Genomic DNA, 14869 nt, shown 5'->3' on the forward strand with positions numbered 1-14869 from the left:
AAAAGCACGGCATATGTGTATCTTGTTGGCCGGTGCTTAAGAAAAAAGAAAGAATCTACTGATGTGTTTCTTTGAACATCTTAAGTCTTTGGTTGTACTCTTTGGAGAACTGCTCCAGAAGAAGATTTCTCCACGGTACAGAGGCAAATAGAATGAAAGAGAAGAAAAGTTGATTTTCAAGTGTTAAAACTAGAATGTTAAACTGGTTGCACCTGTTTTCGCTTCCTTAGAGAAAAGTTGAGGAATGATGAAAGTAGTTCATCAGAACATTGCAATTAAAATGCATGTAGAAAAACGTAAGGTAGAAACAGAATATTTCTAAGAAAGTGATTGGAGCGAGTCTCTAAAAGTTGTATTATCTGCTAAGTAGATTGTCCTTGTTTGGATAACATCAGGCATTTTTGGTGGATTATCCCAATTATAAATTTTAGTAGATTCAAGATTTTGTGTAGTGTGCTTGCATATGTGCAGATGAGTAGTGTCTTGAGCAGAAATGAACATGCCAAGGTTTTTTTGAAAGCTGAGAAAGATTTGGATGGATGGAAGCAATGTATTATATTTCTGCCAAGAAAGGTGAGAGGTTATTGTCAGCTCATTTAGAGAGATCTTTCTTGTGAAAAATAATCCAGAATTGTGCTTATTAGCATCAGGTTGTTATTGTCATGCTGAAGAATGGCCAAGAGATTAAGATTAACATTTAAGGCATTGGTTATGGAGAAGCTTGTAATGGTTTACAACATTTGTTAAATGGGAAGTGGAATGGAGTATATTATTGTCAATATAATTATGATATCCTAACCATTATGGTTTGGATTTTGAGGCCAATGTTTAAAATAAAAATTAGGCAGAAGAGCACAGTTGATAGTAGAGCACCGTGTATTTTTGCATTATGTATTAGAACGATAACTAAAAATCTGCAATGGATTGAAGGCGGATCATAAAATGGTAAATTATTAAGTAAGCTACTATGCTCCTGATCATATTTTCATCATCAGATCTCCATGGAGTCAAGTGATTCATTGGAGTTCTGTTGATGATGATAATATAATCAGGAGCATAGTAGCTTACTTGATAATTTATCATTTTATGATCTACTACTATTACACACACACACACGCACACACACAATCCTACCTTAATTATATTCGCTGTCTCCACATTCACAACACTCTCAGGCAATGCCTTCCAATCGCCCACCACTCTCCATGCAAAAAAATCTGCTCCTCACGCCCTCCTTGTACAGCTTCCATGAATAACCTCATGTTTTCCCTTTGTTTTTCCCCATTCTATGTAAAACATCATCCACATTAATCTGGTAACAACCCCTTAATAATTTATATCTCAATAATATCCTTCCCCACCTTCCTATTCACTAGTCACTGTAATATGCATTTCCTCAATCTGTCTTTATACTCAACATTCCACAGACCAGAAACCACCTTTTTCAATCATCTTTGGACCTTTTCCAATATTGCCTCATCCTTTTGAAAACCAAGAGACCAAATCTGAGCACAATAGCCCATATGTGACACCTAATAAATTATACAGTGGAACCATAACATCCTTACTTCTACACATCAATGTCCTCTGCATCATTGTCATAATCCGTTCTGCTGTCTTCACGATTCTAGCAGTGTGTCCCCAGAATTTTAGGTCCTTATCCACAGTCACTCCTAGAGCATCTTTGCTTCCCAAATTTTAAAACTTTACACTTTTCAACATTTAACGGGAATCTCAATTGCTTGCCCATTTAGCCCACTATGGCAAACAATTGGCTAAATCCTCTTGTAAAGCCACAACACTGGCTACATTCTTCATTGTTTTCCCCAGCTTTGCATCATCTGCAAGCAACTGAATATCACTATTCAGACCCCCTCCCAATATCATTAACATACAAGTTAAATAGCAATGGCCCCTTGGGGTATACCACCAGTAATTTTCTTCTTCTGGGATGTCACTCCTCCATACACAACTTGTTGATACCTATCAGATAGCCAATCTCCTATCCAACATACTAATCCACTATCCTTAAACTGGAAAGCCCTATGCTTTCCAGTTTAATCATCAGCTTATGTAGAAATTTATCAAAGGCCTTTGCAAAATCTGTACATGTATACATCACCTTTATCTAATGCATTGGTCGCCTTGTTATAATAAGTAAGCAGATTACTATAACATGATATTTCTTTAGTAAACCCATGCTGACCATCCAAGGGAATGCTGCTGCTGCTGTTATCAACCCAGTTCTGAATCTTGGTCCTGACTAACTTCTCCAATACTTTAAGCCCAACTTCAGACACAAGATTGGTCTATAATTCAAAGCTTTAGTCTTATCACCTCCTTTATGAAGCAGAATGACTTTACCCTTTTTCTACTCCTTTGGAACTCGGTCCAGTGCAAGACTCATGTTAAAAAGGTATGTCAAAGGTGTTAACTGTCTGGAATAATCCTTCAAAACGTGATATATCATCAAGCCCTATTGCCTTATTAACTTCAAGTTTACTAAATTCTTCATATACCTCCTGTTCACTCACTATAAGTACGATAACTAATATTTAAGGAATTGACAGCGTATACTAGAAATATAGATTAAATAAACTTTAATATATATTTTCCGATATTTCGGCGAACGTCACGTTGCCATCTTCTTGGGAACTTACTACAAAGACACGTGCACACAAGTACTAATAACAGCAAATGAGACTGAATCTAGGAAGCTAGCGTTTTCCTAAAGTCCTGATGGTGCCCCCTGGCGGGCTATATTGGTAGTTCTTGGCCTTTGGGCTGAAGTTCTTCTGATAAAAGTTTCCCAAATTTGGGGCAGTCTCATGCATCCAAATTTGTTGAGATTTGGCATGTTCCTAAGGGCCGAGGTTGATTCCATGAATCAACGATGAACAAATCAACAAATATGAAAGACTATTCATGGAATCAGCCTCGGCCCTTAGGAACATGCCAAATTTGTTGAGGTTTGAGGGTGTGAGGAGGAGATTTTTTATGTGGGGTGCATTGTGAATGCCTGTAGTGTAAATAACTTCTATATTATTATTATTTTGGTAACCTGCATGTAGTCAGACTCATTGTGGGAGGCTCACTCAACTAGCAACATGTCTATCATAATGAACTTTGAAGTTTAGACTGCAATTGTTCTAGCTACCATTTAAGGTTCTCTTAGAAATAGGTCAACGCTAGATGTCGTTGTATATATTTTTATTATTTTTTGATGTTGCAGTATGTGTAAATATATGCATATAATAGAAAAAACTTAAATGGCTGAAAGCCAAGAAGTGACAATAAAATTATTTGTTATAGGAATGCACAACTAATTTTGTCTTCTTAGGACTTCAGTGGGTACATAACATGGAAAAGAGAAATATCAAAAAATACAATTCAAAAGAATAACAGCTATAAATTAAGTTTAAAATAGATTGCTGACATATGAAAGTATTCTGGATGCCATGGTATTGTTGAGTATGTTCACTTGGGCATGATTTTGCATATGCCAAAGTTAAGCTCATCATGTTGGAGGCTTAATGGATTTTTTACAACACTCAAAAAGAATTAAAATAGAATTTAATACTTCCTATATTTCGTCCTAGTCACTAGGACATCTACGGGGATTACAAAAACAATTAATGTAACATATACACAAATAACAAACAATACTAAGCCCAACCACGTGGGTGACACTAAAGTCCTATCTAGGTAGAGCGCCCTCTAAGGGCAGTAGTAGGTGGCCTGGAATGTAAGGTGGGAACTCTGGTGATGAGTGTTTCCCAAATCTTCGGAAGCTTAATGCAACCGTATTTATTGAGATTTGGTTGGTTTTTGAGAGCTGCTGCTGCTTCTAAGAAAAGTCTCTCTTTCTTGAATTTGCTGTGGTGGAGCATGGTGGTTTTCTTCCATGATATCCTGTGGGTGGTGTCCAAAACATGGTCAGCCAAGCCTGAATGGCCATAGTTGTGTTTGAAGATGTAAGACTTGTGTTCCTCTAGACGGATGGATGCTGATCTGCCTGTCTGTCCAAAGTACGCCAGCTTACAGGAACAGGGTACTTTGTAAACTCCAGGCAGAGAGAGAGGAGGGAGCTGATCTTTCGTAGAACAGATAAGGGTAGCAAGTTTGCGGTGGGGCTTATATGCTGTGTGTAGGTTGTACTGTTTTAGTATCTTGGCTATTTTTTCGGATGTGCCACGGATGTAGGGTATGGTGATGGCATTTTTAAAATCTTGTTGACGGGGAATGGAGTTGATTATTTTTTTGATACTATGATCGCTGTAGCCATTGGAGAGGAAAGTGCTGTGTATGTGGTTAAGCTCAGTAGTGAGGGCGGTTCCACTGGAACAAAGATTGTGGGCTCTCTTGGTAAGAGTTTTAATAATGCCATATTGTGGAGAGGGGTGGTGGTGGGAGAGTTTGTGAATGTATCTGCCTGTGTGTGTGGGTTTTCTGTATACGGTGAAGGTAAGTGTATCATTAGGCAGACGTGTGACTAAGGTGTCTAGGAAGGGTAAACAATTGTTCTTTTCCTTTTCCATAGTGAACTGGATTCTTGGATGTAGACTATTGAGATGACTGAGGAAGGAGTCTAACGTGTCTGGGCCATGAGGCCAAATAGAGAACACATCATCTACATATCTTAGCCAGATAGAAGGTTTGAGTGGGGCTGAGTCTATGGCTTGTTTTTTTGAAATCTTCCATATAGAAATTGGCAAGGGGGGGGTGAGAGGGGGGAACCCATGGCAGTTCCCTCTATCTGCTTGTAGATTTTGTTGTTCCAAGAGAAATACCCAGAGTTAATGGCAAAAGAAAAGAGATCTAAGATGTCAGAGGGAAAAACGTTTTCTAAGAGAGATAAGGTGTCAATTAAGGGAATATCGGTAAACAAAGAGGAGATATCAAAGCTTACCAATATAATAAGCCCCACTGCAAACTTGCTACCCTTATCTGTTCTACGAAAGATCAGCTCCCTCCTCTCTCTCTGCCTGGAGTTTACAAAGTACCCTGTTCCTGTAAGCTGGCGTACTTTGGACAGACAGGCAGATCAGCATCCATCCGTCTAGAGGAACACAAGTCTTACATCTTCAAACACAACTATGGCCATTCAGGCTTGGCTAACCATGTTTTGGACACCACCCACACGATATCATGGAAGAAAACCACCATGCTCCACCACAGCAAATTCAAGAAAGAGAGACTTTTCTTAGAAGCAGCAGCAGCAGCTCTCAAAAACCAACCAAATCTCAATAAATACGGTTGCATTAAGCTTCTGAAGATTTGGGAAACACTCATCACCAGAGTTCCCACCTTACATTCCAGGCCACCTACTACTGCCCTTAGAGGACGCTCTACCTAGATAGGACTTTAGTGTCATCCACGTGGTTGGGCTTAGTATTGTTTGTTATTTGTGTATATGTTACATTAATTGTTTTTGTAATCCCCGTAGATGTCCTAGTGACTAGGACGAAATATAGGAAGTATTAAATTCTATTTTAATTCTTTTTGAGTGTTGTAAAAAATCCATTAAGCCTCCAATATGATGCCCTCACAGCACTTAAGCCTCTACACACGTAAAGTTAAGCTCAAGCTCATCATAGCATCTAAAAATGTTTTCTCCTTTCTTCCAGATCACTTGGTGAGTGATAGAATCTTCATTGTCAGAATTAAGAATTTGATTAGATATAACACTGGCTCTAGTTCTGCCATATGTAATGTCTCTCATATTCTTCTCTCTGCACAGCTCAGTGGATTTCTCCTTCTGATCAGAATAGGGCACATTGCAGTTACACCAAAGATGATAAACTCCTGGGCATCTTAAGCTGTCATGTTTATGTTTAGTTCTACAAAGTAAGGAACAGATTTTGGTTAGAGGAATGAAAGAAGTTCAGATTTTGTATTTTTTTTTTTAGAATTTTAGCTAACTAACTTTGGTTAAATGGAACTGATATATATGGAAGAGAGATGAAACCTTTTACATCATTACTATCTTCAATGCAGTGACCAAGCAGATTACATAGCAGCTTATTAATAGTCTGATTATGATAAACTGTTCTTCTGAAAGGTTGTATGAAGAAACTTAAGTTTCTTTGATCTCTTCTTCCCTGAGGAGGGAGCAAGCACATTTGTCTAATATAGAAATGATGCTAAGCTTTTGAGGCAGAGAATAATGAGATTGCGCATGAAAGTATCTATTGGTATGGATGGGTTTTCTGTAAATAGAGGTCATTAAATTATGGAGAGTTTATCTATCTATCTATCTGTGTGTGTGTGTGTGTGTGTGTGTGTGTGTGTGTGTGTGTGTGTGTGTGTGTGTGTGTGTGTAGATATACATTTTTTTTTTGTTAAAAATTGTTTTGTCCCAAAGAGATACTGTAATTATTTGTGATGACTTTCATTAAGTGAAAATAAATAATTAAAGCGTAGGGAGATAGTGTAAAGTTTTAAATGTGAATCCTGGTGTTATAATGCTCTGTATTTCTATTATCTATTTCTCAATCCTGCATTGTCTTTGTTCTTTACTTAATGAAATGGTTGGCTGCCACCATTATTTATATTTACTTGATCTTATGTTCTCACACTCTATAGTCTAACAAATCTATTTGTTTTTACAACTGTGCCATTTAGATTGTGTATTGAGTGTTAGATTATAAGATTTTAAACTAAAAACAAAGCAGATATTGTTAACATTCCCTACTTATGTTAATCTTTACTGTTAATTAGTTGTGGCTTGATTATTGATCACCTAAACTTTATCTTATGCAGGTTCAAAATTTTCAGGATAGTGCATTGACCATTTAATTAAATCAGAAAGGAATAGTTTGTGATTCACATTAACATATACGTACAGCTTATTACAATTTTTGTTATTTTCGATTCTTCCTAATTCAAACTTAGTTCTAATTTACTTTCTTAAAGCTAAATCACAATCTAAAATATCCTGCTTGTCATATATACACAAACTGACAATAAAGCATACCTTGAGTAAGCTTATTTCAATTTCAATTTACATTATCTTATTGTACCGATAAACAGACACTCTTGATGTACAATCTTGTTCTCAATTATCACATGCATAAGTACTTACAATTCTCATTCAGCACTGCCTCTTACATGAATTTTTTGTTCACACGAAGGTAATCTCTTTTGTCCTTCTTTCCTTCTGATGACTTGTTCTTGATTTCCTGCCAAATGTCTTCTTTGTTGAAGTCGTTGATTATTCCATGCCCTATAGGACCCTTAACATGGCAGCAATGTGCAGCTCTTTCCTTTCAATTCCTGACATCAGATCTCCCGTGGTGGCGGTCCCAGATAGAAAACTCAGAAACCTATGGTGTTTCTCTTTTGATTACTGACAGCAGACCTCACGTGACAGCAGACCCAGGTAGAAAACTCGAAACCTATGATGCTTCTCTTTCAATTACCGACAGTGGACCTCATGTGACGGCGGACCCAGGTTAGAAAACTCAGAAATCTATGACGCTTCTATTTTGATTACTGACAGCAGACCCAGGTAGAAAACTCAGAAACCTACAATGCTTTTCTTTCAATTACTGACAACGGACCCAGTAATCTGTGAAGGTGAAACCCTAAGACATAGTCCTTCTCGATGTCTTACCTTATATAGATCCGGACCTCCATTGTTATGCTTGCGCACGTCTCTCGAAACTTCCACATATGGTCACGTATTGACATCTGATCGTGATGATGTTATACTGCGCATGCCTTTTGAAATTGCTATATATGGCAATTCTTAGAATTCTTTACTATTCTTAGAATTAACTTACTAATTAGACATGGGTTAACATCGTTACATGATGTCATGCATCACATTATTTTAACAAATACTCATGGTTAATTTATTAGAAATACAAGATTATTAACAAAAATTGACATTTCTATAAGTTCAATCTACCTAGAAAAACATGTAAAAACAAATTATTAAAATTATGATTATTAGGTACATAGTAACATATCATAAGATATTTTACACTGCCACTGAAGGTAGTACATTAATATTAATACTGTGGATAGCTAAGGGATAAATAATTTGGAAAACCTTCTTCTAGAGATCAAAAATTGCACTTTTTCAAGCCACTTTAGTCCTTTAGTGATGAGGATGGTGGTTTCACTGAGTGAGGAAATCTATCTCTCACCTAGAAATATTCCCAAAATATTCATGCACATGGTAGGATTTAAACCCACATTTGATTGGGTACCAAATTAACTGCCAAGCTAGTTGTTTGGCAGTTACTCTGGATACGAAAAGCATGCTTCAGATTTTTATATAATCTATCAGTTCAGATTATTTTGTTATGCTCTTTTTTCCAGTTTTTTTTTTTTTTTACATTTTTCTAGTAGATTGAACTTATAATAAAGTTCAATCTACCTAGATAATAAAGTTAACAAAGATACCTTTCATAAAATTTTTATAAAATGGTATCTTTATTCACTCTTTCCATGATTTTTGTTTAGTTGCATATCTGTAATATATGCTGATTTTGGCAAAAAAAATTTGTATCCTTTCTTTCATAGATTCTTTAGTGTGTGTGTTGTACTCTAATTTCTTAAAACTGTGCAATTTTCTCCTCCTAGTGGTGAGAATGTAGAAGAAGCATTTCTTGAAACAGCTAAGAAAATATATCAGAATATACAAGATGGAAGGTGAGTATTAATAACACTTGAAGTAGAAAATTTCATTTTAGCATATTCTGAAATAGTTTTTTTTATTTATGTTGAATTGTTTAAAGTCAATACTGGCCTCATTATAATGAATTGCATAATTGGTTATTCTATTTTTCTTTATTCTCAGGTTTTCAAATTTCATGTGTCATTAAGATTCAGAATTTGAGATGATTTGAATTTTATATAATAATAATCCTAATTTATGTATAGATAAGCTTATAGTTGCTACTCTGTATACAGTCTTCTCTTTTATAATTATTATTATTACATGACACCTCCAAGGAGTCCTTGGACTCATTGTGGGAGGGAACATCACTACACTACAACACTACCACCATCAACACGCAATGCCATCTACTGTCCATCACTACCACCAGTAGTATTTTTTTGTCTGTAAATTGCATATGCATGTAATCAAAACTCTATCTCTCTCTGAGCAATAAATGCAAAATGTTATATTCAGGTAATGACAGTTGAGGAAAAGGAGTAGCTGTAGTATTCAATGCTATAGTAGGAGTAGCTATAGTATTCAACAATAAATACGAAACTACTATTTGATATGGCAGGCAATATCAAATAGAGTAATGCGGGCAAATATGAGAATGGAGAACTGACAATGAGACTTATTTGTGTCTATGGTCCCACAGAAGGTTCTATTAACGTAGAAGTGGAATAATTTTTTTGAGGCTTTAGAGAAAGCAACTGACAATGAAAAATGAGAAGTTGGTTCTTGTTGAGGATCTACATAGCAGAGTAGGAAATGATTGTCAGACATACAAAAATATTTTGGGAAAATTTGGAGAAAAGAGCAAAGCTAATAATAATGGCAAATACCTGTTGGATTTCTGCTCAGGACATGGACTGGTTATTACTAACACCATGTTCCAATATAAAAATGTGCACAAATTCACATGGAGAGAAGAGGCAAGGAATAAGAAAATTCTCGTTGACTACGTTATTCTTGATAGTTATGTTTTCTCATTGGTGCAAGACACCAGAGTGTACGGACGATTTGAAATTGGAAGTGATCACCATTTAGTCTTGAGCAGAATAAAATTAAATTTTATATTGCAAAGAGGAACATGTAAGAAAGTTTTAAAGGGAATTAAAGTTGAGCAGCTCTCAGATGTGAACTGTAGACTAAAATACACAAACATTATTGAAGAAAAAATGAAAGATTTTAAGAACATAAACCAAACCATGGAGATTCAGTGGAAAATCCTGAAGAAAACCCTGATTGATTCAGCCAGAGAGGTATGTGGTGTGGTTGTATGCAAGGATAGGAAAATCTGAACTCCATGGTGGACACAGGAAGTTATAGAGGCAGTGAAGGACAAGAAGAAAGCATATCAAAAGTTCCTGGTAAATAAGTCAGCTTGTGCTCTTAGAGAATACAAAGACAAATGTAAGAAAGCTAAACACCATGTAAAACTAGCTAAACAAAAGTCATGGGAAGACTTTGGTAAGAACATAGAAAATAAATATCAAAAAGGTGGTAAGATATTCTGGAGGATGTCGAAAAAGCTCAGAAATGGAGGAAAGAGTGCTGTAAAAGGAATTAGAGATGATAAAGGTGACATGAAAACTGGAGAATAAGATATCCTTGAAGTATGGAGTAATTACTTCAAAAAAATTGCTAAATGAAACAAGCAGTGATGATAGCACAGTCATAAAAAACACTCAACAGATATACAATCAGGAATACATATCCATACTTGAAGTAGAAAAAGCCATCAAAAACCTGAAATGTGGAAAGGCAGCTGTAGTAGATATATTTGACCAGAGATGCTCAAGTATGGAAATATAAAAGTCTTACAGTGGCTGCACTGCATAGCTCACAAGGCTTGGACAGAGGGACAAATTCCAGATGATTAGAGTAGAGCTCTCATAGTACCCATATGTAAAAAAGGAAATAAAAGTGAATGTGAGAATTACAGAGGTAGTTCTCTACTAAGTGTTCTTGATAAGATTTATGAAATTACACTTGAGAAACGGTTGAGAAGGATTGCGGAAGGGGAGCTTGGTGAAGAACAAGCTGAATTCAGGCCAAATAGAGACTATCCAGATCAGATTTGCACTTTAAGACAAGTAGTTGAGAAGTCATGGGAATATAGCAAAGATGTATATTTAAGTTTTGTAGATCTGGAAAAGGCATATGACAAGGTGCTAAGAGAAAATATTAAAAACAAGGATATTAGGAAAGAACTTGACATTGTTGGCATCCAAGAATGTGTTAACAGAACTAATCTCAAGTGGTATGGTCACTTAAACAGAATGGGAGAGGAAAGATTAACAAAACAAGTGTTCTCTGCCAGGTTGGCAGCAAAAAGACCCAGAAGAAGACCAAGATATAGGTGGATTGATACAGTAAAAAGTGTTTTAGAAGACAGAAATATAAGATCTGATAATATTGGAGTCTTTACAGGTAACAGATTGATTTGAAGGAAAATTGTAGATAGGAAGTTATTGGTGATGTAAGGTTTTCATGTATTCAAAATAGCCAGAGTTTACACAGTGAGATAACAGAGAGAACATTTTATTTGAAATCTTGTTTTTTAAAATATTGATAACGTCCTGTGTCGGAACGTTGGTAAAGAGTGCTACCACGTCAAAGCTCACCATGATATCAGAAGAATATTCCAACGTTCCGACACAGGACGTTATCCTTATTTTAAAAAACAAGATTTCAAATAAAATGTTCTCTCTGTTATCTCACTGTGTAAACTCTGGCTATTTTGAATTCGAAGGTAAACTATACAAACAGGTCAAAGGATTAGCTATGGGAAGCCCTCTCTCTCCTGTGTTAGCCAACATTTTTTTCGAGGACTTTGAAGAAAAGGAGATCTCCTCTTTTACTTTAAAACCAAAAATTTGGCTTAGATATGTGGACGATATATTCCTCATATGGGAGCATGGTACTGAGAATCTTAACAAGTTCCTCGACCACTTAAACAACCGCCATCAAGATATAAAATTGACTATGGAGATTGAAGAAAATAGTTCCATCTGCTTCCTAGATGTTAAACTCACCAAGACGCCTGAATCAATTAAAGTCTCTATTTTTAGAAAGCCAACACACACAGACAGATATTTGCATGCGTCCTCCCATCACCATCCAGCGCAAAAGTTGGGTATTATATCAACTCTAGCGAATCGTGCAAGATCTGTACTGTCAGATGAAGAAGAACTGAAAAAGGAACTACAACATCTTAAATGGACCTTTAAAAACAATGGCTACTCTCTAAAAAGTATTAACAACCAATTATCCCGCCAACGTAACAATGTAGAGACACAGGATGACTCCAAAGGTCATATCGTCTTGCCATATATCAGCACACTATCCAAAAAGCTGAGTAGAATTCTAAAGAAGTTTAACATAAAAATGTGCTTCTCAACTATGCCAAAAATAAGATCACGCTTCAACAACTATAAACAACCTCACAACCTTCTACAATTCCCAAGTGTATACAAGGTCACTTGTGAATGCGGAAAGTCTTACTATGGGCAGACAGAGAAATCTATCTTACTACGTCTCGAAGAGCATCAGAGAGACATTGCTTATAAGAGAACCAGAGCAACTGCTCTGTCGGGCCATGTCCTGCTTTCAATAAACACGAACAACGAAGGCCACCAACATGAAATAAATTGGACATTGACTTCAAACCTACACATCAGCCATGATGAAATAGAGCGCCGCATTGTCGAGTCAAGGGAAATCACCTTAGACCCTTTTCATTTGAATAATAATCTTAGCTATAATTTGGCAGACTCTTTCAACTCTACTATTAGATACTGGAGATCGCGTGATTCCACACACGCACAGGTGTACAACAATAGAACTTTAACTCGGACTGTAGTTCAAGCTCATAATAACTGTAATTTACAGTCGAATATTATGGCTTTATAATTGTATAGCTTTAGAGTGTGTCAATGTTAATTTAAGTGTCTTTTATTATCTTTCTATGTTCTTATCGCCTGAAGAAGTCATTTTTGACGAAACATGTTGCGTTTTTTTTTTTCAAATAAATGTCATTGTGTTATAATTCTCGGGTTTAAGTCAGTTAATTTAAAAAAAATGAACATATCCCAACCCCGAGTTAATAGTACGTTTCATATATATATATATATTAGAGAGAGAGAGATAGAGATAAAAGATATTACATCCATGGTTCTGCTTATGGATACCAGTTCAGGTGGCTCCCTATATTATGTATATTGTTAATATATGTTTCATAGTATGCTGTATTTCAAAAGCAACATCCACAGAATTCTATAACAATGCTTAATCTGATCCAATTAAACTAACCAAACATTTCAATAATATTGTTTTCACTGGAACTATCTCAAATTATTGGAAAATTGGCAAAATCTTGCATATATATCTAAAAAAAAAAGTTGATTTTCAAAATGTAATAATTATGGACCAATTACTCTTTTTTGCAATTCTTATAAAATCTTTGATTTTGTAAGAGTTTTTTTTGTTTGATTTTCTGGAAATTCCTATAGAATGGCAGTAGGTGTGTTGCTTTCCCATATACTGATTGTATATTTTTTAATTCCACAAAAAGGTGGGATGTCACAGACTCCAGAGATTTTAAATTGACTATATTTTAACAACGCTTGGGTGAGTCATGCCTGAGTATAGCTTCTCCTCCCATAATCCGCTACTTGATGCCATAGATGACAGGTTGTTGCGTGCAAGCAAGTTTAGTGTGGGACCTTACCACTTTTGTTACATTTTCTCACCTTACTAATGGCGGGTTAACTTATGTTTTTTATATGCCTCCTAGAGGATGCTTTGATAGAACATTAGTTTCTTTTCATTTACAATTTGAATTATTTCAACAACCAATCTTAGTGCTGTATTCCTTGTCACAATTATAATTTGGGCTGGTAAACTGCTGCATTGAAATTTTTTTTATTGGTGTCATTTTGAATATTAATAACTCAGGGTATGTCTGTTTTTTCTGCTGATATTTATACTGTAAAGTGCTATTATGAGTAAACAAACACACACAAAAAAAAAAAAAAAACTACACACACACTTCCATATTCACTTCACTAATATTTGCGGCCATAACATAATTTATGTGCTTCACCACCACCACTTACATATATTGATGCTACACATTATTTCTCATAGAACACCACTTGCTATGGATACCAAGTGGTGTTCTCATAGAATGCTACTTAGTGTCCATAGCAGCTATATCACTCAACTATCCAAACTACTTTGTGTGTTTTCTTCTGTAAAAAGGGCTGTGCAAATGTATTCATTTCATCTGACATCACCTGTCAGAAAATGCCAAACCTAGAATCCTCTCTTTCACTGTTCTGGCTCAATTTCATTGCATTCATTTGCTGTGTGTATTGCTTCCCAGATTCCATCCTGATCTCTAAAGCTTGATTTTCTGCATTCTAATTGTTTAAAAAGCATGGTCATCTTAACTGGAGATCTACAATGTTCTCACAACTCACTGACTTCCCTTTTCTAGCTCCATTGATCATTTTGAGCATGATCTTGCAAATTGGTCATCTACCCATCCTGAATAATCCTGATCTTTCCACCTAAAGCTTTGTTAGTCATCTGTCCTCCATATGTAATCTGTATGCTGTGTCATTCCTCTTGGTAACTCGGATCATATCTTGGTCCATGTTTCTTTTTCTGCATCATTCACCTAGCTATTTTTAGTCTTGTACCCATAGGCATAGTAATGGTGCTAAGTGGAATGATTTCTGTCATTTTTTTGCCCCTCTCCATGATGTGATTACTGTTTCTGCTTTCCTAATCCAAACATTTTTAAAGAAGACATTGATTCACAGCATCAAATACTAGAATAGTATTCTAACAGTGGACAAATTTAGGATTTATGCTGTGCTAGAAGTAATGCCACAAATAGACAAGAACATAAGTTTTCTGGAGGCTGAGAAGGTTATAATGATGTATATCAGGAAAGGCAAATTATTTCTCACTGTACCAAGAACATTTCCTATCTTTCACCAGCAAGATATCGAAAGAATCCTTAATAGCTTGAATAATACCAACAAGTCGTATAGTTCCCCCCTAAATGTGGTAAAATTTGTATCCATCGCCTTTTGCCTTCTGCATTGAATTTATCAATTTCTTCTCTCTTCATATTTCTGCACACCATTGCCAGAGTACTCTAGGACACTGTACTTTTGCCTC

The 14869-nt window shown here is 35.9% G+C and overlaps 1 protein-coding gene across 3 annotated transcripts in view; it reads left to right on the forward strand.

The window, feature by feature from the left end:
* Positions 1–14869, forward strand: part of LOC150098064 (ras-related protein Rab-14) — a 149643-nt gene that overhangs the window by 104082 nt on the left and 30692 nt on the right. For all 3 annotated transcript variants that reach the window (XM_090406123.1, XM_090406124.1, XM_090406125.1), the window contains exon 7: positions 8593–8661. In XM_090406123.1, coding sequence (XP_090262249.1) covers positions 8593–8661 — 69 coding nt within the window. The remainder of the gene's footprint in view (positions 1–8592; positions 8662–14869) is intronic.

Source organism: Typopeltis vanoorti, chromosome 16, assembly GCF_054136105.1.
Source record: "Typopeltis vanoorti isolate ZY-2024b chromosome 16, IOZ_Tvanoo_1.0, whole genome shotgun sequence".
NCBI classification, from domain to species: Eukaryota; Metazoa; Arthropoda; class Arachnida; order Uropygi; family Thelyphonidae; genus Typopeltis; species Typopeltis vanoorti.